This window comes from Urocitellus parryii, chromosome 15 (assembly GCF_045843805.1).
Source record: "Urocitellus parryii isolate mUroPar1 chromosome 15, mUroPar1.hap1, whole genome shotgun sequence".
In the NCBI taxonomy this organism is placed as follows: Eukaryota; Metazoa; Chordata; class Mammalia; order Rodentia; family Sciuridae; genus Urocitellus; species Urocitellus parryii.
In genome coordinates, this window is record NC_135545.1 from 55286477 (window position 1) to 55310509 (window position 24033).

Here is a 24033-nt window from a genome sequence, read left to right on the forward strand (position 1 = left end):
GTGGCTGCAGACTGGCCACCCGGTGCTCACCTCTGCAAACCGCCCAGGGGCCAGTGTCCACCCCGCCACCACCCTGGCCCTCCCCAGGTGCCCAGCCCAGGTGGCCCCTACACAGGGAGGCTCTCCTGACCTCCGGCCCCAAGGACCAGCCTTCTCCAGAGGGGACTTCTCCACGGAGGGGACAGCTGCCTGCTGGGCTTGGCCTCCCTGAGGGCAGGCCCTGTGTGCACTTGTGGCTGGCCGCCCACCGGCCAGGGCTGACACAGAGCGGGTGTTCCAGAACCTCTGGTCCTGCTCACAGGAGGAGGCTGCTGGAGGCAGACCAGCCCCTCCTGCTCGGCCTGCCCGGACCCCAGCCCCCTCTGTAACCCCCAAAGAGGTGGCAGAAGCAGGTGCCTGAGCCTGGGCCCTTGTCCCCTGGTGGGACAGAGGCCTCCCATGGGCTTCCGAATCCCCCAGGGACCCTCACCCACCGCCAGGGACACACCCAGTCCGTGTCCATGCCCTGGTCATTTGGCAGCACCCATTTCTATGCTTGTTGAGAATTAAATAAGCTACTAAACTCGGACGTGTCCAGCCCCAGTGGATCCCTGTGTGCCTATTAAATCCCGGATGACAAGGTCGGCTTCGGGTCCCCACATCCTTCACGGTACATCGTAGCTGCACACAGGGGGCAGCTGTCACAGATCCACCACGCACACGGGCAGCAGTTTGGCTGATATCACCCTGCGGGGTTCCCTCTCCCCCTCCTCCTCCCTCCCCGCCCTTAGTCCCCCTCCTTCACTCCACTGATCTCCCCCACCCCCACCTTCCTATTCCTTTTCCTCTCGAGCTTCCACAGACGAGAGGAAACATACGGCTCTTGACCCTCTGAGTTTGGCTTATTTCACATGATGGTCTCGAGTTCCACCCATTTTCCTGCAAATGACTTCATTTCATTTTTCTTTGTGGCTGGTGAGACTCCATTGTGTGTTTATACCACGTTTTGGGTATCCGTTCGCCCACCGATGGCCGCCCACCCACTGACGGCCACCGGAGCTGGCTGCACAGCTTGGCTGTTGTGAGTGTGCGCGTGTCGCTGTCCTACGCTGACTCTACTTCTTTGGGATAAAGGCCGAGGTCGCCCTTGTTTTCACCGTAAAGAGATGGTAAGACAAACCGGAAAATGGAACTCTTTTTGAAAAACACAACGCATTTATTTCTGTAAACTGAGTGCCGGGGGCGTCTTCACAACCCCAGTCCAGTACAGTTTTCTTCCCCAAAACGAAAGGAGCAAGGAAAAAAGGAAAAGGAGCTACGGTATAAAATGTGCTCATGAAGAACCAAGCCAGTCTCGTCTTTCCTCAGAACAAAGCAGAGCCATCCTGAATCTGCGGGTGGACCTAGGACGCCAACCGCCTTCCTGGAGGCGGACGGGCAGGCGGGCCCTGGGCGGCACCCCAGCCAGGCTGCAAGCAGGCTCTCCCCGGGTCCCCGGGCTGCACTCCGGGCCTCTCTCCCTGAGTCCTGGTCACTCTGGGAGCCCCGGAGAGCTCCCTCCCTGGACTCAGACCTTCCCCATGCCGTGAAGGCATTTTAGTCAAAAGAGTGGGACCAGGTCGGGTCAGACCACATGGCCAAGTTTTAAGGCAAATTCTATCACGTCTAGTTGGGTCCGAGCCAGACCTCAACTCCTCACCGTGGAGCAACGCAGTCTCCGTGAGGCTCTGGATGGTGGTGGGATGGGGGCCCAGCGCATGTCCCGGGAGGCCTGAGCCTGCGGATGGGAAGGTGTGTGCTCGCAAAGGCTGCGGTCGGCCCAGGCACAGCGGCCAGCTGGGTGGCAAGCAGGAGCCACCAAGGCAAACCCAGACGGTGCCCGCCAGGGAGCGGGGGAGGGACACCAGGGAGGGGGCCACCGCGGGCACTCCTCAGGTCTGATGACCTGTGTGACCTTTCTCAAAATGGTCTTTCTTTAGAAGGAGAAAGAGGGGAAACAAGGAAAAGAGAATCGAAGACGGAATGATCCATGAGCTCCAGGAGGACACGGGGCGGGAGGGCGGGCGGGGGCTCGGCAGGCGGGGCGGCGGGCGGGCGGGACCTCGCATCCTTCTCCTCTCCTGGCGGGTGTGGGGGGGTGAGGCCGCCGTCCCCTCCCCGGCAGCAGGCGGGTGGCTCTGGCAGGGGCGCGGCGGGCAGGGCTACTCGGCCTGGGCGTCGTAGTTGGCGCCCCCCGCCTTCTTCAGCTCGCCCTTGATGAAATCTTCCTCCAGCTCCTTCCGATCGCTGATCACAAACTCTTTTGCAAAATTCTGCAGAGACAGATAGAAACACAGAGCTCGGGTCAGGTGCCGGGCTGGAAGTTTGCCCCCAGGTGGCTCACAGGGGACCAGAGAGGGACGCCGAGGCAGAATCCTGCGCCGGAGGTCAGAGAAGGGTAAGTAGGGGTGCTGCGTCCCCCTGGACCACGGAGCTGGGCCACACGGTGTGACTTCAGGCTCTGTCACTCCTGGCTGTGTCCTCCTGGGCAAGTCGCTTCAACTCTGCGAGTGGCCTTCCTCATCTACACAGACCCAGCTGCTCAGGGGCGATGGGTGAGGCGGGCAGGGCGGGCGGTGCTGCCAACGGCCAGCACCAGGCTCCCCAAGAGAAGGAAGGGACGAAGAAGAGGAAAGGGGACGCGCTGGTCTGTGGCTGCCGCCCCTCTCCTTGAGTCAGTGCCCACTCGGTGACATCAGCACCATGTTGCCTCGTACCGGGCGGGGAAGAGGCGGGCACGGCTGGCTCTGGAAAGCTGGCTTTGGCCCCTGTGAGTCACAGTGACACAGGGGCTGGTGGTCGCAGTCTGGGGGTCCCACCTGGGAGTGCCCTGGCCCTGCAGCCACAACCAGTTCCTTAAGGGCAGCGGCTTTGTTTGCATTCATTCAACAAACACAAGGCCAGGCCACAGGGCCTGGGGACAAAGGGTACAGTCACCCTGGCCCCTGGCCTGGCACAGGTGAAGCACTCAGAGATGCTCCTGATGTGCACAGGTGAAGCCAGGATTCTGTCCTACAGGTAACCCCGAGCCCTGCAGACACACAGCTTGTTCTATATGTGGATCCTAAGACTTCAGTGACCAAAGGAAACCTCAGGACACTGATAGAGGACTACAGAGAAAGCCACCAAAAATACAAGTAAGTCCACAGGTCGGAAAATCACCAGATAAAACTGTTTGTAAGGAATGGAGGTAGTTAGGTGTGGTGGCCCTTGAGATCCGAGAGACTCGGGAGGCTGAGGCAGGAGGACTGCAAGTTCAAGAACAGCGTCAGCCACTTAGCAAGGCCCTAACAGACTTAGTGAGACCCTGTCTCAAAATAAAAAAAGAAAGAACGTAAACAGTGGCCAGGAGCATTACTAGGCGCTGTGTGTGGCGCGCTGTGTGTGGCACGCTGTGCGGGGGCCGAGGTCGACCCTCACCACCATTGCGATTCTCAAACCCCGACGCAACCCAGCAGAGGGGCCCTGGAGCCCTGTCCTGGAGAAGCGAAAGCGCATGGCCGCAGGAACACTCGTACCCAGACGTGCACAGCCCGGGAGTGGACAACCGGGTGCCTGCAGAAGATGCAAAACATGCCTGTCCACATGGAGGAGCGTCACTCAGCCACAGAATGGAACACAGCCCAGCCCATCGCCAGGCAGCTGAGCCTAGAACACGCGGTGTCACCCAGTGACACACCAGGTGGGCGAGGCCACCTACCGTCTGGTTCCCTTCACGTGCCCTGTCCAAAACAGGCAAATCCACGGAGACAGAAAGCAGTTGGTGGTGACCAGGGGCTGGAGGTGGGGACAGGAAATGACAGAAATGTTCTAAAACTGGATGGAGCCGCACAACTCTGCAATTCTCTGAGTCACTGAATTACACAAAAGCACGCGCTGATTTGGTGATACGGAAATTAAAGTGTTTTAAAGGGATGATCGATATGATCGATGCCATTTTAAAAAATATCCTTTACAGGGATCAATATTGTTTCCATTTAAAGGCCGAAAACCAAGGCTGAAGGCTGCACCCCTGGCTGGGGTCACAGAGCCGGAGGGTCTGCTGGGTGCCGAGCGGCCAGCTCCTCTGGGTGGTGCAGGCAGCTGGGAACAGGACGGGCGGCACGTTTCAAAACGGTTAATTTTATGATAAGTGAATCTCATGTCAATTAAAAAACGAAACACTGCCATCCCAAGAAGACCAGCCAGGAGAACCCCCAAGTTTTACAGCTTACAGACCAACCATGTGCCCAGCAGAGCCTCCTGCAGCGCCCACAGAGAGGGAGGGGCGGTCAGTGTGTGCCGACAGGTGCCAGCCACAACCCCACACCTCCGCCGCCTGACCTCCCTGTTAAGATAAGGGTCAGGGGCTGAGCCAAGACTCACCCTACCCACAGAACTTCCTGTACACCTTTTCCCCTCCCTCCCACCAAAAGGCTGCTACGTGTGCATCTGTGACCAGCAGGAGAGAAGGCAAGGGGGCCTGCGGGCCAGGAAGGACCCTGAGAGTCTCTTCCCCACCAGCCCGGCTCAGGGAGGGCAGCCACCCGCTCCAGCCACGGCCACGGAGGTTCAAAGTTCCCCTCCTGGAGACAGCCAGATATCTCAAGACTGGGAGCGCTGGGTGTTTGCGGCAGTTAACTATTAAGAGACTTAGATTAGGGAGGAAGAAGGTCTAAGAAACCTATAAAGTGAAACGGGCTTGGAGCTGTGAAACCCCAGCGCAGGGAAACCAGGTCGCGACCACAGTGAGCAGCAAACAGCAGCGGGGTCTAGAAGAACTGAATAACAATAAGTGTAAAGGAACAAAATTCCCTTTCAAAAAACCACCAAGTCCCCAAACTACAACACGGAAAGCAACCCAGGCCCCGTAGCCAGAAAAACAGGTTTAAATCTAAAAGATTAAAAAGACAGGTTCCAAGTTACACAAGCCAAAGGGCGTAGGAAGCAACCCTGGGCTCTGAAAGCCACGCTGTCCTCTCCACAGAGAACAGAGGACGATTCGCCTGAGGAAGACACGCGTCTATTGCCACCGCCACAGAGGCCGAGCAGATCCTCCAGGGCCCAGACCAAGGGTCCCAGCGTCGCCTGCTCTGGGGTCTCCATTATCCTAGGGAAACGCCAGAGCGAGGCCATGGGAGAGAGAGTCCAGCCAGGGACGGGGACGGTGACGGTCTGTAATCCCAGCAGCTTGGGAGGCTGAGGCAGGAGGATTGCAGGTTCAGGGCCAGCCTCGTAATTTGGCAAGATGCTGTCTCAAAATAAAAAGGATTGGGGCTGGGGCTCGGAGGCTGAGTACCCCAGTTTCAGTCCCCAGTACAAAAAATATAAATAAATAGAAAGAAAAAAAGACAGGGGGTGGCCTTGCTCTGCTGAGCGTTTTCTAAAGACCATGGAAGGCATTTAGACGCCTCTGAGGCAAGGGCTGTGTCCATGGCCAAGGTCCCAGGGAAGCAGAATTCTCTTTGGGGAGTCCTGCAGCCCTGCCTCAGGGGAGGCCTGCCAACCCTGCTCACACCGGAGCCGGTCAGCACAGCAGCCCAGCTGGACTGACGCATCTGGACCTGCGCCCCTGTCACAGGGCAGGACCCAGGGCCCACTGCAGCCCACGCTGGGTCCAGGAAAGGTGCCTGCAGCTGACCAGAGAGGGATAGGCTTCCTCCACATCCCCCATCTCAACGGCAACACGGACAGCAGGGCAGGAAGGTCCTGGAGGCCTCTTCTGTCCCCCTCGATGCACAGAAGGGGACCAGGGCTCTGCGTGGCGCTCCAACGGGGCTGGTGAACGGCCCCGCCTGCCTCCCCTCCTTCCCCCTGAGTCCACTCCCCTCCCGCACCCTCCAGCCGCCCCCCGTCTCTGTGAACTGCCCACTCTTCCCACCCTTTGTGCCCCGCAGTGACCTCAGCACCTTTCAACCAAGGTGTCTCCATCTTGATCCACCACCCTCAGGACTGGCTCCCACTGTCACCTAGTGCACGGTCCAGCCACGCACAGGGACAAGCAGGCCAGAGGCGCCCTTGAGTTACAGTGTTTGGCTCCCGACACGGCCTAAGAGCCAGGCCCAGATGTGGCGCCCACTCCTCTTCCTCCCACAGGGCGCAGGCCTCTCCTGCCCAGGAGGCTCATGGCCCCGAGGTGGACAAGGCAGACTCAGTGCTTCCTGCTCAAGGGTGGCTCTGGACATCGTCCCCAATGTGCCTGATGGAGGCACCGACCTCAGAACCGCTCAGAACGGCCCTGCCCTCCACCTCCGCTCCCACCAGCCACTCTGCCACGCCTGGACAAGGACTCAGAGAGGGGTGGCCAGCGCCCGGGGAGTGGGCTGACCAGTGCGTTTCCAAAATGAAGCAGAAGCTGAGAGGTGACAGCACAGGGCGGACGAGCCTCACAGAGACCAGAGGAGCCTGATAGAGACCAGAGGGGCCTCACGGAGACCAGAGGGACCTGAAGGAGACCAGAGGGGCCTGATAGAGACCAGAGGGGCCTCACGGAGACCAGAGGGACCTGATGGAGACCAGAGGGGCCTGATAGAGACCAGAGGGGCCTCACGGAGACCAGAGGGACCAGACGGAGACCAGAGGGGGCCTCACAGAGACCAGAGGGGCCTCACAGAGACCAGAGGGGGCCTCACAGAGACCAGAGGGGCCTCACAGAGACCAGAGGGACCAGACGGAGACCAGAGGGGGCCTCACGGAGACCAGAGGGACCAGACGGAGACCAGAGGGGGCCTCACAGAGACCAGAGGGGGCCTCACAGAGACCAGAGGGGCCTCACGGAGACCAGAGGGACCAGACGGAGACCAGAGGGGGCCTCACAGAGACCAGAGGGGGCCTCACAGAGACCAGAGGGGCCTCACGGAGTCCAGAGGACCCTGAAAGAGACCAGAGGAGCCTCACAGAAACCAGAGGACCCTGACAGAGACCAGAGGGGCCTGACAGAGACCAGAGGGGCCTGACAGAGACCAGAGGGGCCTGACAGAGACCAGGGGGGCCTCACGGAGACCAGAGGGACCAGACGGAGACCAGAGGGGGCCTCACAGAGACCAGAGGGGCCTCACAGAGACCAGAGGGGGCCTCACAGAGACCAGAGGGGCCTGGCGGAGACAAAGGGGCCTCACGGAGACCAGAGGAGCCTCACGGAGTCCAAAGGACCCTGAAAGAGACCAGAAGAGCCTCACAGAAACCAGAGGGGCCTGACAGAGACCAGAGGGGCCTGACAGAGACCAGGGGGGCCTCACGGAGACCAGAGGGGCCTCACGGAGACAGAGGGGCCTGCAGGGAGCCTCGGGCCTGTGCCTTGGCCGGAAACCACAGAGGACGTGTCTGGCAACACGGCCACCTCTGGCCACGCTCACACGTGCTCACACATGGCCACTGTCCCTGGCACCCTCCACCTGCCACCAACAGCTGTGGGGCCAGAGGCAGGTGGCGAGAACCAGAACGAGTCCTTATTCAGAAGGATGTGGGGGTCTAGAGCATCGAAGGCACACAGGGGACTTAAATGTCCTGGCGGCCACATTGAAAAATGTGGAAAAGAAACAGGGGGCACTGAGTTTAATGGCACTGTATCTGACCCGGTGCAGCCAAAATGTCCCCATTTCAACACGTGACCAATGGGTGACATCACCGATCCTGACAGCCAGGTGCAGGCAGGACAGAGGAGCGGGAGGCACAGCAGACGGGGAAGGGCCTCTCACCCCTGAGCGTGGAGCTGGCGGGACTGGGCAGGCAGGGGCTGGCGGGTGAGGGCCCCGGGGGCTGGGAGGGCGGCGGCTTCCGCTGGGTGGCTCTTCACAAGAGAAATTAGAAACATGCAAATCCACGGAGCCTCGCACCTGCGATGTGTGCAGTCTCCCTCAGTAAATGCACGTTGGTCAGCGGGAAGAGAGAGGGGGCCCAAGACACAGCGACTGCCCGCAGGGGCCTGGGCACGAGGCCCAGGAGCCAGGCTGTTCTCTCCTCTGCCACCCACTGCCTCTCTCCTGCCCACATCATGCCGCAGGGCGGCCCACAGGACCTGTCTGGCCCACGGCCTCTGTGGCCCGGGAGGACTGTCCTCGTTTGGCCCAGGAGCACTGTGACCCTCTCCTGCAGTTTCTAGTCGGTGTCTTTTTACCGCAGGGACTTTTCCAAGGAGGAAGCCCCTCTGGCTAAGCATGACTCACCAGCTTAGGCCTCCATCAAAACGGTTCGGAAGCACAGACTACCACACTGGGGCAAGTTTGTCCCCACCAGGGACATGTATGTTCACACCTCAAAGTGACCAAACAGACCTGAGGCTCCTCTCCTGCGGAAGGAAGGTGGTTCTGGCAGAGGACCGGGTTAGGCAGCAGGGCTCCGTGCCACGCCGAGCATCTATCTGCAAGGCTGTTTGAAACAGGGCACGAGTATTTTCCTCTGCTGGGTTTTAAATCATCCCTTTGTTCAAGGGCTCCCAACTGCTGGGTTCAAACCCAGCCTTAGTCCCAAAGTGTGCTGAGCTGGGGGGCTTTGGACCAATACAAACCCGGACAGCTGTCCCTGCAGCCTGGCCCTCCCCAGGGACTTGACCTTCCCAGTCCTCAGTCTCCTCGTCTGTAAATGGGGACAGTGATGGCGCTTGCCCCCAGGGCTGTGTGAGGGCCTGAGGAGTGTGCCCAGGACTGCGCACAGGACTGCGCACTGGTCAAGTGTGGAGTACACAGCAGGTGTCCCATGAGGCCTGGCGAGCCAGCGTCACCCTCCAGTCTGCAGGGACCTGGAGATAACAGAAGTTCTTCCAACTGCTCAGAGAGAGGCACAGATAGCACGGTCTCCCCTCTTTCCTAGCCTCCTCTCTCCTGGCCTCCTCTGCTGTTTAACAGGGCAGTCCCCGGAGCTCCTCCGCAGGCCGAGGCAGTGATGCTGGCTTCTCCCACCCTGGTGGAGAGAGAATCCAGCTGCAAACCCAAAGCTGGGCCCAAGGCACAGAACAGAGAGGAACCCGCCAGGGCCGCGCTGGATCTTCCCCTCAGCACCGTGGGCCCTGGGGCCTCCTGAGCAGTGGGCAGGGCCTGGGGTAGGGAATTCTGGGAGGAGCGGGGGCAGGGGTCTCTGAGATGTCAGGAGCACAGGCGAGGAGAGTGTCCTCTCCCCACCCGAGGGGTCACTCTCCCCCAAACCCATCCATGGAGCAGCTCCCGCCTGCGGGGCTCGGCCCCCCTTTAACACCTGCGCCCTCCAGAGCTCGTCAGCATCCAGACACGGTCGGTGGTCCCCGAGACGGAAACGAGGAGCAAGGGCTCGGTGCTCTGAAGGAAGCCTTCGGTGGCCGTGGGCCCAGTGTCCAGATGAAAGGGCCGGCCAGCCTTTCCCCAAGCCCCTGGACATATGGACAAGTGTCCACCATGGACACCAGGATCCGAGGGGCACCGGGGGACTGAGGTGGGACGGCTCGGGGGTCAGAGCACCGCCCTGAAGCTAAGGCTGGGAGTGGCTGCAGCCCGGCCCCCGCAGAGGAAGTGCGGGAAAGGGCTCTCCCGCAGAGCACAGAGGCTGCCCACCGCTCACGCCTTCTCCCCCATCGGGGAAGACGAATGACTGCCGAGACCCTGGCGTGCCCAAGAAAGGCCGTGGGTCGCTGGCGTCCACCTCCTGCCAGGGAAAGGCCGACCCCCCAGGAGCAGAGCCCAGAAAGTGCACAGTGTCCCAGCCCCCGGGGCCCACGCCACCCACTTCCCCCTTCTAGAGTGCCCTGGAGACTGGCTGAGGCCTTTAGTCCCCACCAGCACGGTGTCATTTACTGAGAAAGAGCAGGTTCCTGAACAGCATGAGCCACCACAGATGAGGGGGAAACCGATCAGAACGGCACGGACCAGCATGGACAGATCTGGGGACAAAGGCACCCGCGTGGCCCTGATGGCTCAGAGGGACATGCCCCTGCTGCACTAGGGAGGGAGAAAAACAGAACAAGGTACAGGGCCACACTTTGAGGGCACAGGGCAAGATCCAGCGAAGGGCGGCAGGCAGGTGTGACACCCCCTGAGCAGGGCACTCCGAGCCTCTGGGCAGCTGCCGGAACCCAGCCCACGGCCTTCCTGAAGCCAGATGTCCACAGAAGCCGGACTCCACCTGGCCGACGGCCACACTCCTTCACCTGGCACACGGACGGCAGAAGGGCCAGAAGCAGGCTCCACTCCCTCCTCCTGTGCCCACGGCAGGGAGCACAGATCAGACCTGCCACGTGACCCACAGGGTCCAGACCTGGCCTCAGGACCCTTCCTTTGGAGCTCCAAAGAGCCCCCCCTGCTGCTCAGTTGACGATCTGGAGACTAAGTCCAGTTTGGTCTCCAACTCCTGCCCACTGCCGCTTCTTCTTCCTTAGCCACGCCCACATCGGGGAATTTCTCCCAGATCGCTGAACAGAATCCTCAAAGATGCTCACCGTCTGCCAGTGAATGCCAGGCTGTTTCCCGTGTCAACACAACCTGAGCGGACAGGTGACCATCTTGTACACACCAGGCACGCGCCACCCGAGGCTCACGACCCCTGGGCAGAGTCACATCCCACTACTGAGTCCGGAGACAGGGGCAGAGCATCGGCGCCACCCAGGCCAAGGTCCCCACGGGGAGGAGCGCACCCACCCTTACGACCAGGGTAGGCCACCGAGACCAGGCACTGAGCACCTGCGCAGCGTCGGGTAAGGGAGGGACAGCCTCTGCCGGGGCAAGGACGACCTGTGGCCGGGGCCCCACAGCAACGAGCAGAGACCCTGGGGGGTCCTTTAGTGCGTCCGTTTGTCTGAGCGTTTCTAAAACCCAGAGTCCCCCCAGTTCTGCAAAATACACACAGATACGAAGCCCAGGGTCCTGGGAGAAGAGCAGCACGGGAGGCCTGGAGGCCCGGGCTGTTCCGGAAGGGAGGTGCAGGGACAGCCGATGACCAGAGGGGGACCCAAGTGTGCGCCGTGAAGGGGACGAGGAAGGGGGGGAAAGCCCCACCGAGGACGGAGGATGGAGGACGGTGGACGGAGGATGGAGGACTGAGGACGGAGGACGGAGGACAGAGGACGGAGGACTGAGGACTGAGGACAGAGGACGGAGGACGGAGGACGGAGGACGGAGGACAGAGGATGGAGGACGGAGGCTTTGCCACGGGGCACTGCACCTCACACTTGGGCTCTGCTCCCGGGCTCCCCGCGAGGTGTGCGCCGCTGGACGGTGTCAGGAGGCCAGCTGCTGCTGTGTGACACGGCCAGCCCCACTTCAGGTGGGCATCCCTGGGGTTGCAGTGGGCAAGGGGCGGCCTGGCCGCAGCCCCCTGGGCAGCACTTTGCTGTCTAAAGCCACGGGATGTGCGTTTGGGGTCCACTTCCTGGGCCTCCCACTGTCCTCCCAACAAGCCCTGTTCCCCGCCGTCCAGCCCCACCTGGGCATCCCCTGGCCCCAGAGCTGGTCCTCTCCCAGCTCCTGTTTTCATCGGTGCCCGGGGGGGTACTGCCAGCACCGAGCCCCCAGTGACAAGGCCAGCACCGGGCCCTCTGTTCGGGGCTGCCGGCGCTCCCTGCCTCCAGTCAGCCAGTTTGTGTTTGAAGACAACCTACGGGGCAAGGAGACACCCTGCCTGCGCCCAGGCCCCAGGAGAGGCCCACAAAGGACACGGCCTTTCCAGGGACCGGCCTGAGGGAGCACAACAGCCCGGGTGACAACAAACAGCTGAGCCCTGCGGGAGCAGAGAGGAGCCCCACGTCCCAGGAGCCGGCAGCCCTGGGGCCCTGCGCGGAGCAGCTGCCGGGGTGGCGGAGGGCGTGGGCACCCGCTGCCCTGCAGCTCGACCTCCGCTTCCCGAAACGAAAGCAGAGCCTCGGGAAACTCCAGCCAAAAAGAGCAACTCAGCAAAAAGAGGAGCCGCTGAGCTTCTCTGCTTCTGTGAGAGAGGCACGGAGAGGCCACGGGAGCAGATTCAGGGCGCTCAGAGTGCTGTGGGATAAAGCAGCCAGGGCTCCTGCCCCGGGGGTCACTGTCTAGTCAGGCACTTAATTAGAATCCCTGGAATCCTGACCACAAGAGACACAGTCCGGGATGGTCAGTTCTGTACCAGTCAAGGTGGCGGAGGAGCAGGGCAAGAGTCAGGGTTTTAAGGAATGAATAGGAGTTCACCAGGCCCCAAAATGGAGAGACTCTTGTCCCAGCCACTATCTTCCTTTCACCCCTCCACCAACTCCATGAAAATTCACATTCTTTGTTCCTAAGTGAGAACACAGAGATTCCAGAGGTAGGATTACTCAAACAAGGGTCCTGAGGCCACAGGTCAGTCAGTGGAGCTAAAATATCAAAAAGGTTAAACAGTGAGTCACCAAGTTCAATTTCCAGTTTTAAGATGTCTCACTTTTACAAAAGATCAAGAACTTGTCGGCCTGAAATCAGACGTCAAAGGTTTGTTCTACAGGACTTCTCAGAGCCTGGAACTTGCCGATAAAACTCGAGCCTGTGAGACACAGTTCCTGCAGCGCACGCCCTTGGCCTTGGAAGGGTTTTCTTGGTGCAGGAGTGCGGTGGGGACTGGCGCTGAGATGACGCTGCTGGACTGTGCTGGGGCAAGACGGTCTGGGTCCTGGCACTGGGACTGGAGTTCCTGACTCCACCTCCTGGGCCTCGAGTTCCTCACCTGCAAGACGGAAGACGGAGCCTGCCTTGTGCAGGACGAGCGACAAGTAGGCGGAAAGGCTCTGAGTGGAGGCCACAGGACACGATAAGCCACTGTTGCTAATGTTATCGCCATGCTGGGACACGGGAGGCCCAGGGGAGGCTGGGTCATCTGGCCACGGGTGAGTGGGAGGATCCTGGACAAAGCCCGTCCTGCGCAGGATCAGAAGCAGCAGAGCAGACCCTGGCCTGCAGCTCGCACCCCGGCCCCACGGCCCGGCCCTCCTGCTGTCCCTGCCGCCTGCACCCCTGGGGTGGGGGAAGCGGGCTCCGTCCTCCTCGAGCCAATCTCACCCAGGGAGACTGGGCTCAGGAATGAGCACGTGTTCAAAATAAATAAAAGGCGCCCGTGCTAGGCCGGCTGGCCAGACAGGCACAGTCACCGCGAGCAGGCGGCTCAGCTCTCACGGCCCGGCAGGCAGCGGGCAGGCCCCACCAGTGGCCACCGCATGGTCCCAGGGTCCAGCAGCCCCAGAACAATGGGGCAGGAGTGTTGTCCTGGGCACCGCTGGGCCCTTGTTTGCAGCGGATGGCACTGGAAGCAGCCATGCATGCTGTCCAGCCAGCCGTTCCCAGGACTCACGCCCAGCGTTCCTGGCCGGCCCAGCTCTCCCACGGACTCTGCTCCCGTGGCCTTGGGGAGCTGCCTGGCTCGGTCCTGTCTTCCTGGCTGTAGGTGTGTCTCGGCCAGCGGCCCGGGTGGGACTCTGGAATTCTAATCCGGCCCCAGCTCTGCCGAGTGTCCAGTGTTGCCTTGGGTCTGGGGAGGTCCTACCACTGCTCTGGGCCTTGGTTTCCCAGGTGCTGATGTCACTGTGTGGTGGCCACAGAGGGAGGAGGGCACTGCTGGGTGGGGCAGGGCCAGGCCCTTCCTGTGTCGCTGAGGCAAGACACCGGGCAGTATGGGTGACAAATAGGACACCCAGCCCGGGGCTCAACACAAGCAGCCACCTGTCCTGCGGAGACGGCCCCGGTGCAGAATCACCTCCTGCCCAGCCCCCTCCCCGTGGGGTCTAAACAGGAAAACCCAGAATAAGAGCTGCTGCTCCAGGCGTCCAGCCCCGTCCAGAGCGCTGACCCCCATCTGCCTGTTTAACCCCCACCGTGACCCCAAGAGGCAGCTACCATCTCACGCCTGCTTCCCACTAAGTGACTGAGGCTCAGAGAGGGCAAGCCACGTGTCTGAGGCCACACTGTAAGTGATGAGGCCCAAACATGAACCCAGGCCATCGGGCTTTAAGTTCTCCCCGGGGCCACTGCGCCACACTGCCTCTCTGCCACCGCGAAGCCAGGTTCCGTTAGAGGGAAAGTGCCTCTGAAAACAGATCAGCACGTTGGAGAAAAGAAGATCCCTTGGAATGATTCAGAGTAGACCCGAGCCCAGCAAGTCGACCCATGCGGCTCCTCGATTTACCAATGGGGACCCGAGGCGTGGGCAGGAGGGACAACCACAGCCAGACAGGGCCAGAGACCTGCCCTCGACTCCAGCCACCCCGACCAGGGCCCAGCTTTGCACACAGCACAGCAGAGTGTCGTCAGGCTTTGCTGCAGTTAAGGTTCGTCACCATCTTGCGCCACAGGAGAGAGACCCACCCCAGACCCGGATCCATCTGGAAGGACCCTCAGAGAGTCCCCGTGAAATAAGCAGAGGGGCGTGGGACACCAGCCAGTCAGTCCCGGCACGAGTTTACCGAGTGTGGAAAGAACCATTACAGCCACCCAGGGTCCCCTTGATGACTGGAGCAGAAGAGGGAAGCCTGCTACAGCTCCTCCTGGAGGCAGGGCCTGGCTCTGGTGCCCAGGGTGGCCTTGGACTTTCCACCCTCCTCCGGGCAGCTGGGTTCCAGGCACAGCCCTGAGCCTCGCCTCAGATAACTGACATTTGAAAATGCGGAACTGAGACATGCAGTGACGGTGGCCACGGCTGTAGCTCAGGGCAGCCTCCTGGCTGCTCTGAGCCCTCACCCTGCCTGGGAAGAGCTCTACGTAGATGTACAAAAAAGTTGCAAACCACAGTACAGACTCACTAGGAGGAAAGGAGACTTGGCTCAGGTTTCGAGGGATCCTTCTGTGCCTGAGAGCCTCTGGGAAGCAGTGCCCTCACCCTCCTGTCCATCCCTTGGGTCACCTTCTTGGAACCACCTCCCTTTCTCAGGCTGCCCCACACCCTCACTCCAAGGAGAGACCCTGGGGGCTCCAACAGCGTCCGTTTTCTTTAATGGACAGGATGAAACAGACTTAAGACACAGAACCTGACAAAGAGAGCTCTCGGGGCTCAGGCACAGGCCAAGGGTGCACCGCCTCGCCCCCTTCCTCAGCCCAACAGGCCGTCCCAGCTGCCCAGGCCCGGGGTGTGCGGCGGGCACCACCTCTGTCGCTCCAGACACCAGACCACAACTGCGTCTCTCCCTCGTCAGGCCGGCAGGTGCCCACTGCCCAGAGAGGACAGCTCATGGCCACCGCTGGGTGTCGTCCACAATATGACCGGGTGGTGGCTGCCACGTTGGTAGCCCTTCTCTGTGAGCTGGCTGATGTTTCTGTGTCGTGACGGCCAGGATGGCCCACCAGGCACGGCCCCCTCGGCCTCCTGAGCCAGCCCAGTAACAGCAGACGCGGAGACGGTGCCAGGTCCGTCCTCGTCTGATCCAGGAACCCACCGCACTCCCTGTCCTTGTGAGGTGCCACCCCCGGGCCCCAAGGAACCCAGGACGGTTACCTGGACCACCTCCTTCACCAGCGTCTTGTCTGTGCCCGTCTTGGCGCGCTGCAGCCCGCTGACGTTCTCGCCGATCCACGTGATGAGGGCGAACTTGGACCTCTTGCTCAGGGCATCCCCGGTGGTGAAGCGCACGAAGGCGAACAGCCGGACATCATCTGCGCCAACAGCAAAGAGAGCGGGTGCCGGGTCAGACGCCAGACAGGGCCGGGGCATGGGTGCCGGGTTAGACGCCAGACAGGGCTGGGGCAGGGATGCCTGGTTAGACCCCAGACAGGGCCGGGGCATGGGTGCCGGGTTAGACCCCAGACAGGGCCGGGGTATGGGTGCCGGGTTAGACCCCAGACAGGGCCGGGGCAGGGATGCCTGGTTAGACCCCAGACAGGGCCGGGGCATGGGTGCCGGGTTAGACCCCAGACAGGGCCGGGGCAGGGGTGCCTGGTTAGACCCCAGACAGGGCCGGGGCATGGGTGCCGGGTTAGACCCCAGACAGGGCTGGGGTATGGGTGCCGGGTTAGACGCCAGACAGGGCCGGGAGCAGCGGGGGAGTAGGAGCAGATGGAGGCCTGCAGCGGAGGCGGAGGCAGAGGGGACCTTACCACTGGCCTGGGCCAGCGCCCTCCTCTAACCCCACCACCCACTTCACACAACAGTGTGGGTTCATGGCGGGGAGGGAGGCGCACAGCCGTCACGTGACACCCCCGCGGTCGCTCGGGCTGCAATCTCCACAACCTCCTCAGGGTCAAGGTCAAATTATGGATCTGATTTGGGGAACAGAAATTCACCCGCACTTCTTCCCTCAACCTTTAAGGTCCCCGTTAATCGGGGAAGACCCTGCGGAGTCAGGAAGCCAGCGGCACCGGCTACAGTGGGGCGGGAGAGCCTTGGCCTGGGCCTGGGCCAGGCCTGGGTCCCCTGGGGACGCTCAGCTACGGCGAGACAAGCAGGGCCTGGCGGCTCCTGAGCTTGTCCGCTGGGTGTTACGCTGGTCACATACTCGTTCTTATTAAATGACCCGGGGGTGCCCCGGTGGTCTGCATTAGGTCCTGACCCAGTGAGCCACACTCCTCTCATTAGAGTCGCTCCGAAACCCCTTCCCCCATCCACTGCCAAAATGTCACTCCATGTTCTCGAGTGTTTGAAGAGGGCACGTGCGGGCACGTGTGTGTGTGTGTGTGTGTGTGTGTGTGTGTGTGTGTGTGTGTGTGGGCATCTCTGTGCCAGGGCCATCCTGAGTCCTGCAGCATCCCTGGCTCCACCCACTAGTCCCCAGGAGCACCCCTCCCCCACTGTGACCACCCAAATGCCTGATGTGCCCTGGAGGCAGAAGCAGCCCTGGCTGGGAGCCTCTGGACTAGACTGGCGTGTCCCTGAATCCTTGGGACCCTCGGGCTTCCCCCACAATGGGCTTCCCTGAGGAGCCGCACACCTTGCTCGGCTCAGTCCAGCCTACGGCAGCTGCCCACCTGCCCGGGCCGAGATCCTCCCCACAGCTCCTCACTGGAGGGTGCCGCGTGTGCAGGGCTGCTGGTTTGGGGTCAGCTGTCCTGGGTCAGCCACTTGAGGTGGCTGTAGGACTTCACGGGATCAACCACACTGTCAAGGATTAGAATCCCTGGGAGACGGGCCTCAACCCTGGTGGGCGGGTCTGTGCGGAGAGGCTCCCAGGCCGCTGGGCCTCCGCTGGTCCAAGCCTCGGGCCTGGAGGGGCTGCCTCTGTCTGGTTTTTAACCACGCCGTTCTTCTTGGGGTCTTTGTGGGCTTTCCTGCCGAGTCCCACCCCAGTACACACCTCCAAGACCCCAGCCAGCAGCCTCCGGGCAAAGGAGGCGCCCAGCTCCTCAAGGAGGACCCCCCCTCATGGGGTTGTCACCACACACCCACGTCACCCTTGGACAGGTCACACCAGAGCCCAGGGGCCATGTGAGGTGTTCGAGGAAGCCCAGGGCCTGGACGTCCTGGGTCCCAAAGCCCCTCCCTCGCCTCTCTCAGACCCTCCAGGTCTGTCCTGGCAGCACCAGGCCTCAGCCATCAACTGTCACCCTGTTCTTGGTGGAGAACCACGAGAGTCGCCCAGTGAAACCCGAGTCCCAGGGGCCCAGCGCGGCCCCAGCTTAAGACAGACGCACGAGAAGTCAGTCACAGCCCTGCCCCCAAGGGCACTGGGAACCTTCCAGAACCACAGGCTGATGTCATGTCAATGATCGGAGGGACCTGGCTTGCCGCGTGACTGTGGGGGCTTATCTGACAATGGCCGGTGGACAAGGCTGCTGACGGGCACATTTTTGAGCAGCCAGAGTCACACAGTGCTTGCCATCGTCACCGCTCAGCTCCACTGGGACAGGCGGCCGGGGCATCCCTGGGCCTGTCTCCCCCCACCCTGCAGGGGCTCCACCGCCCATCGGGACCACCCCGGGCAGCCAGGGGAAGAGCCACCACCCCTTGATTTCTCTGAATAGACAGCAGCCTGGTCACCGCGCTGGGAAGGGGGGTCACTCTCTGTCCGGTGTGGACAGAGAAATGTGGGACGGCAGCCAAAAAGCACAGCTGAACTTCCGTGTGTGTGTGTGTGTGCGCGTGCACACGTGTGCACACGCGTGGACAAAACTGGTCAGGAGGTTCCTGGCTGTCTGTTGGTCCCCGGGGCCCGAGTGATGAGCCACCAGACAGCCCTTCCCTGGGGCACTGGGCAAGTCTAAAACAGCGGTTCCCGGGGGGGATCCCCAAAAAATTCCATGGGAAAAAGTGAACTCCCAGGGGCACCCAGACCTACAGACTCAGAAACCGGGGGTGGGGACTGGAAATCATATGGGAACAAGCCCCCAGGGTGACCCCGATGCCACCAAAGCTGGAGAGCCCCTGAGTTAGAGAAGGAGCAAGGGGAGGACGGGAGGGGCCAGCGGTGAGACCACCCTCCAGGGCTGGTGGGGGAGGAGCCAGGACCAGGGGACCAGGAGCTGCCCAGGGTGCAGCCCTCCCCCACCCCTTCCCCTGGGAGGGAGTGAGCGGGCAGGGGCTCCGGGGTCAGCCTGTCAACACCATGGCCCACGGAACCAGCAGACACAGCGGCTCCTGAGGGTGGCTCCTGAGCATGACACCTTTGAGGGCCACGGGACCATCCGCCCACTGACTCCCACACCCAAGACCCACAGGAGACAGAGCTGCTGTGCAGGGTTCCCTGCGCCCTGTGCCTCCCGCCCACCTACCTGACGAGAAGCCACCCTGCAGGGTTGGCAGGAAGGGCTCCGTAGGCATCTGGACCCTCGGCTGGTCTACGAAGCCTCAGCCCGGGCCAACAAGGGGTTACCTTGGTGACACGGCTCCTGGGCCACCCCGACCCCACCAGGTTTACGGCACCCAGGACATGACAAGGGAAGGCCAGGAGGCAAAGGAGAGGAGGCCAGGCAGGACCCAGCTGAGCCCGGCAGGAAAAGGGGACAGGAGAAGGGGGAGGACCACCAAGGGGGGGAGGTCAGGGTTCCTGGAACTCCAGAGCCAACTGTCAGGATGCGCTACACAAAATTCCCCCGAGACAACCACCAAGCTCCCGAGGACCTCCAGCCCCCAAACTAGTCGTCGCAGGAGTGGTGAACTTCCGGCCAGTCCCACTCAGCACTTGCATCCAGTCCACCTGACCATGGGCCCTGTCTTCTTGCAAAAGAGATTCTAGTCCCTGCTGCTGTCCCCACAGCCAGTCCTATCAGGGGGACGCAATCCTGAGACTGAGAACCTGCCGTGCACAACTTTCTCAGGCTTTTGCAAATGCTTTGAATGATTTTCCTCATTCCGCACAAAGCACACACCAGGCGGAAAATAATTCGAAATCAGCAAAAGCAGGGGTCCCACCGCCTGAGTACCCCACAAACTTTGGCACGAGTCTTTTTTTTATCTCCTTAGCTACTCTTTTTGTGATGTCCCTTTCCCTGCTCTGCCCGGTTTACGGTGGTGGACACCCAGTAGACACTTACAAATTTTCTGGGGCCCACAGAAAGAAAAGAGAGAGTAGTTTCATAATTTCCACCCACCACTGAGCTTCAGAGCAAGACAAAGGAAAGAGGAAGGGCCCAGGAGGAAATTGCTCCAGAGCAGACAAGATTGCAGCCGGCTCCCGAGCTGACCTTGCTCTTGCAGCCTCTAAGAGTCTGCAAACAAGCTCAGGAAAGGGAACGGCACACGCACCACAAAGCCTGCCTCTGTCCACCCAGCTCTCCCCGCAGCGAGCAGGAAAGAAAATGGGAAGAATTCTGACTTCCTGCCACCAGAGCAAGGCGGCGGCTGGACAGTGGTCATGCAGTGGCCGGCTCCCGGACGGCTGCCCAGGGGGCTGTGGGGCAAGGGCACTGCCCTGCAAAGGAGAAGGGGAAGAGGCCCTCTCCCCTCCCCCCAGAGGAAGCAGGGCTGGGTGGGCACCGGTCCGGCTCCCCGGGGTGGATGCACATGAGCCAAAAGGCCTCTGATCGCCCCTCTCCCTGTTCAGTCCCTTAGTTTCCCCGATGGACAAAATCCAGAATGAAACAGAACACACCCTCCAAGTGTTGAGAGAATCTTGAAAAATGTAAAAAATAAAGAAAACCCACTGGTGAAGAGATAGAAGCTCTGTTTTCCCCCAGGTCTGCTCCTTGCAGAGGTGAAGGGAGACTGTTCCCGCCCTCTGTCCTGAACGTGCATATGTGGTCACCCCTGGGCTGCGCCTTGGCGCCCTGTACCTGCAGCCCGCCACTGTGTCCCGCCACCCCAGCAGCAGCCTTGCCAGTGACCCCCACTAACTGAGTTCTCATCACACGCCCGTGACCCAGCTTTGCAAGTCTGACAGAGAGCGCGAGGAGGGGGGTGCAGGAGAGCCAGAGGACAGGAAGGCAGGCCTCCAGCAAGGCCCCGGGGGAGCCGGCTGATCTGGATACCCAGATTACACCGGACCTGCAGGCTTCCCCCACGACAACCCACGGCTGGCTCACAGAAAACGATTAGCTCTTACTTCCTAATATGGAAGTCGGCGTGTTCTACGACTCCAGCTTCTAAGGCGCACCGGGGCTCAAACCCCTCCCTGGGGACTCTGAGTACGACTTTGAAACACCCACAGCGAGACGCTCAGGGCCACCCGCGCGGGAGTCGGGGTGACTGCGGGGGCGACTGCGGTTTTGGTGTCAGCGAATCCTCTGACAAACACTTACTGACAATCTGTGACCCGGGGACTTTGCCTAATAAGACAATCCCCACTCTCAGGACGCAGAGGAGCAGGCCAAAAAACACCGCAAGGGAACACAGAGATGCTATGGCTGGGACCGCGGCCACCGGGCACTGCGGACACGGCCAAGACAGCAGGAAATCAGCTGCCTGGGCCCGGGGGTGGCTCTGAGGGCACGGGCCCGCAGGGCAAGGGCCAAGCGGCTCCTGTTGCTGCAGGTGGGCGTGGGGAGGATCGACAGAACCCAGGCCAGCCGGCTCCCGCAGGCAGGCTGGGGCGGCCCCACCAGCTCTGCCTCTCGTTCTGACCTGCCACAGGCCAGCGGGCACACTCAGGTAGGTACGGGGCGTTCCAGAGGCTCCGAAGGACCCCCTGAGGACAAGGATCTCGCTCCCCGCACCTCCTGGGCTCCCAGACATGCCCACCCCGCACATGCTCAGTTAGCAGTTCTGAGTCAACAGACAGCCCTCGCGCAGCGTCTCTGGCTTCTCTGGGGCTTTCCAGGCCCAGTTCCCCGCTCCGTTTCAGTTCAGTGGGAGGTGACGTTTCATCAGAACCAAACTGTTCCCCTCCTGGAGGTTGTAAGTGTGACTTCCACCCCCAGGAGCAGGGGCAAACAGGCTGCAGAAATGGCCCAGTGTGGATACAGCAAATGACAGGCCTTCCCAGACTGCCCCTTAACAGAAGGCAGACCAGGCCGGGCAGCACAACTAGCAGGAGCAAGGCCCGCACGACGGTCCCTCAGGCACAGCCACTCCCAGCCTGAAGAGCATGAAGCCAGGAGCCCAGTGCAGGTCCAGCTCCTCCTCTCTCCGGCTGTGCAAAATGGCCCAGGGGCATCCCTCTCTGATGCCCAATTCTCTAGGCAAGGGCAGGCCTCTCCATCTCTGCCTCGGAGCCCCGCACAGTGGGGACAGAATATGCCAAGGGCTTTCCTCCCCTGGTGTCCACGACACACTGGCCCCGGAGCTGGCCGCCCCAGCACACACATTCCCAGGTGACTCATCTGGCTCTCACGATCCCCACATCCACTAAGGCACACGGACGTCTGCACGGGGACCTCCACTCTCCTTGAGGTTCTGCGGCTATGCAACGAGGTATCTATTCGCTCGGTGAGGCCCAGATGTCAACCCAGGGCGCGAGCAGCAGGAGCTGCGTCTCCATCCTCATCCTGGGGAGACACGCAAGGGCTGAAAGGCAATGCCAGTTGACAGAGTAAAGCCCTCGGGATGGGCCTGGGATACAGCATGCCCTGAAAGTGGTTAGACAGGAAGAGGAACAGGAGAAGGACAAGGAGACCAGCCAGATGGAGGCCTCTGTGGCGGGGCCAGTGGAGGCAGCAGGAGGCAGACTGGGTGCAGAGAGGGATGACTGCGGCCCGAGGCTGGTGAGTGGCCATGGGGAAGGCAGGTCTGAGAAGAGGCAGAGCTTCCCCTGGGCATCAGCCACCAGGGGGTGTAGAACAAAGGCCAGAGGAAGAGGAGACCCAGCCCCTCATCGAGGGCCACGGCCCCACACTGGGCCCTGCTCCGAGTAGTCTTCTGGCCCCTCAGTCACCCTTTGCCTTGTTTCCTTTACAGACGTGAAACTGAGGGGCCTTCCACACGCCATGAACCTCGCCCTCGCCGGGCCGGGACTCAGTGGGTTCTGGCACCTCCACGAGGTCACGCTCTGTGACGCACTCACCAATCCCTGCCTGGATGGAGCTCACGGTGTCCCTGGCTGGGGCCAGAGGGTCTCCGGTGCACACACTTGTTGGAAAATGCGTGGAGACGGCCCAGAGGGGGCGGCAGCCCCGGGGTGGTGCAGGGCGGCCAGGCTTGGCCAAACCTAGAACGGACCGGGCAGCGCCCCAGGTCAGGCCATGAGAGCCCCGTGGTCAGCACAGGCCCCCCTCTGTCCCCTGCTGGGAGGACCCAGAGGGTCTGGGACTGCGGGGCCAACCAGGGGTCCCCCCGGGGCTGCCCAGCCTGAAGCCAGGTTCTTTCCCGCTCCCCAGAAGCCCCAGTGCCCCGGCCTGCCCCGGGGCAGCGGCTTCTTTTATCTGCCATTCAGGAATAACAAGCCCCATTTTATGAGCAGGGTGCAATTACAGCCAGAAAAGGGGAGAGCGGACTTCCAGGTCCGCTCAGATGACAAGGGCTCCCTGCAGGCCCGAGGGGGCAGTCAGAAGTCAAGCCCAGGAACGGCAGGACGTCGAGCAGCAGCACTGCCCCAGGACCTCGCGGGTCTTCCGCTTCACCAAGGACCAGACACTGACACCAAAAAAAAAAAAGTGAAAAGGTGCCACCCTCACCCCACCAGGGGTGCAGGCACAGGCCTGTCCCTCGGGGTTCAGGGAGAGAGCCTCAGGCTCTGGCTTGGCTCTCGTGGGCTGCGTCTGCAGGTGTCTGCCACAGCAGCGTCAGGAGCCCAGCTCTGTGCTGTCCAGAAAGCGCCTGCACATCTCTGAGCTCCGTGTCCTCGTCTCTGAAACGGGGGTGACAGCAGGGCCTCCCACTGGCCTAGGTTGAATGAAACCGCGAGTAGACGTGTGGGGCGGGCAAGTGACATCCATGTCCCCTGGAGCTGTGGACGTGACCTCACTCAGCAGAAGGCGCTTTGCGGATGTGGTTGAGTCAAGGATCCTGAGATGGGGAGACCGTCCTGGCCAGGGGCATCACAAGGTCCTCAAGTGAGGAAGAGGGAGACAGAGAGTCAGGACCCGGAGGTGGCATCGCGAGGACGGGCAGCCACTGGCCAGGCCAAGGCACACGGTGGCCTCTGGGAACTGGCAAAGCCCCTGAGCAGATCTTGCCCTGGGGCCTCCAGAGGAGCTGGCCAAGCCCAGACCAGAGAGATTCCTGGCCTCCAGAACCGCGAGGTGGTCGCTCTGTGTCGTTTCAGGTCACTGGGCTTGGGGTCCGTGTCACAGCAGAGTAGGACCCCGATGTGAAGGCCTGGCTCCTGGCACGGGGAGGCTGGCGGGGCCGCCCTGTGATCCCTGGCAGTTTAATTACTGGGGAGGAAGCCCACGCCGCACACCAGGCCAAACAAGAACAAGTGCCCGGGGGAAGGGAGATGGCCGCCCTCAGTGCGGAACTGAGAACGGGATCTGTGGCAGGTCGCTTTCAAGCTGCACCGATGACATGAAACTTTAAATGGCAAGATAAACCCCGGCTTTCAGAAGCAGGCCTCTGGGGCCCCGCTGCTGCCCAGCTGCAGAGCTGGACGGGGAGGCTAAACGCATAAAATTAAGCAGAAAGAAGAACAGCGAACCCGGGCTCTCGGGGAGACCTGGGCCAGGCCCAAGGCAGCCACGTGGCCAGGTGGCAGCCAGGAGGCTGGCGCTGCAGTCACTGCACAGTAACAGGACGCCGGGCCTTCGGGCGCGACCCAGCTCTCCAACACTTCAGGGGACTGTCACCCCTTATCTCTTGTGCAGACTGCAGGGCTGTTCCAGGTGCAGAAGAACAAAACAGCCCAGGTTCCAG

At 61.6% G+C, this 24033-nt stretch overlaps 1 protein-coding gene across 1 annotated transcript in view; it reads right to left on the reverse strand.

Moving 5' to 3' along the window:
* Positions 1 to 2055: 2055 nt before the first annotated feature.
* Cotl1 (coactosin like F-actin binding protein 1) overlaps positions 2056 to 24033 on the reverse strand; it is a 31375-nt gene continuing 9397 nt past the window's right edge. The window contains exons 3-4 of the mRNA XM_026411411.2: positions 15376 to 15533; positions 2056 to 2291 (exon numbers count right to left, since the gene is read on the reverse strand). Coding sequence (XP_026267196.1) covers positions 2181 to 2291; positions 15376 to 15533 — 269 coding nt within the window. The 3' untranslated portion in view covers positions 2056 to 2180. The remainder of the gene's footprint in view (positions 2292 to 15375; positions 15534 to 24033) is intronic.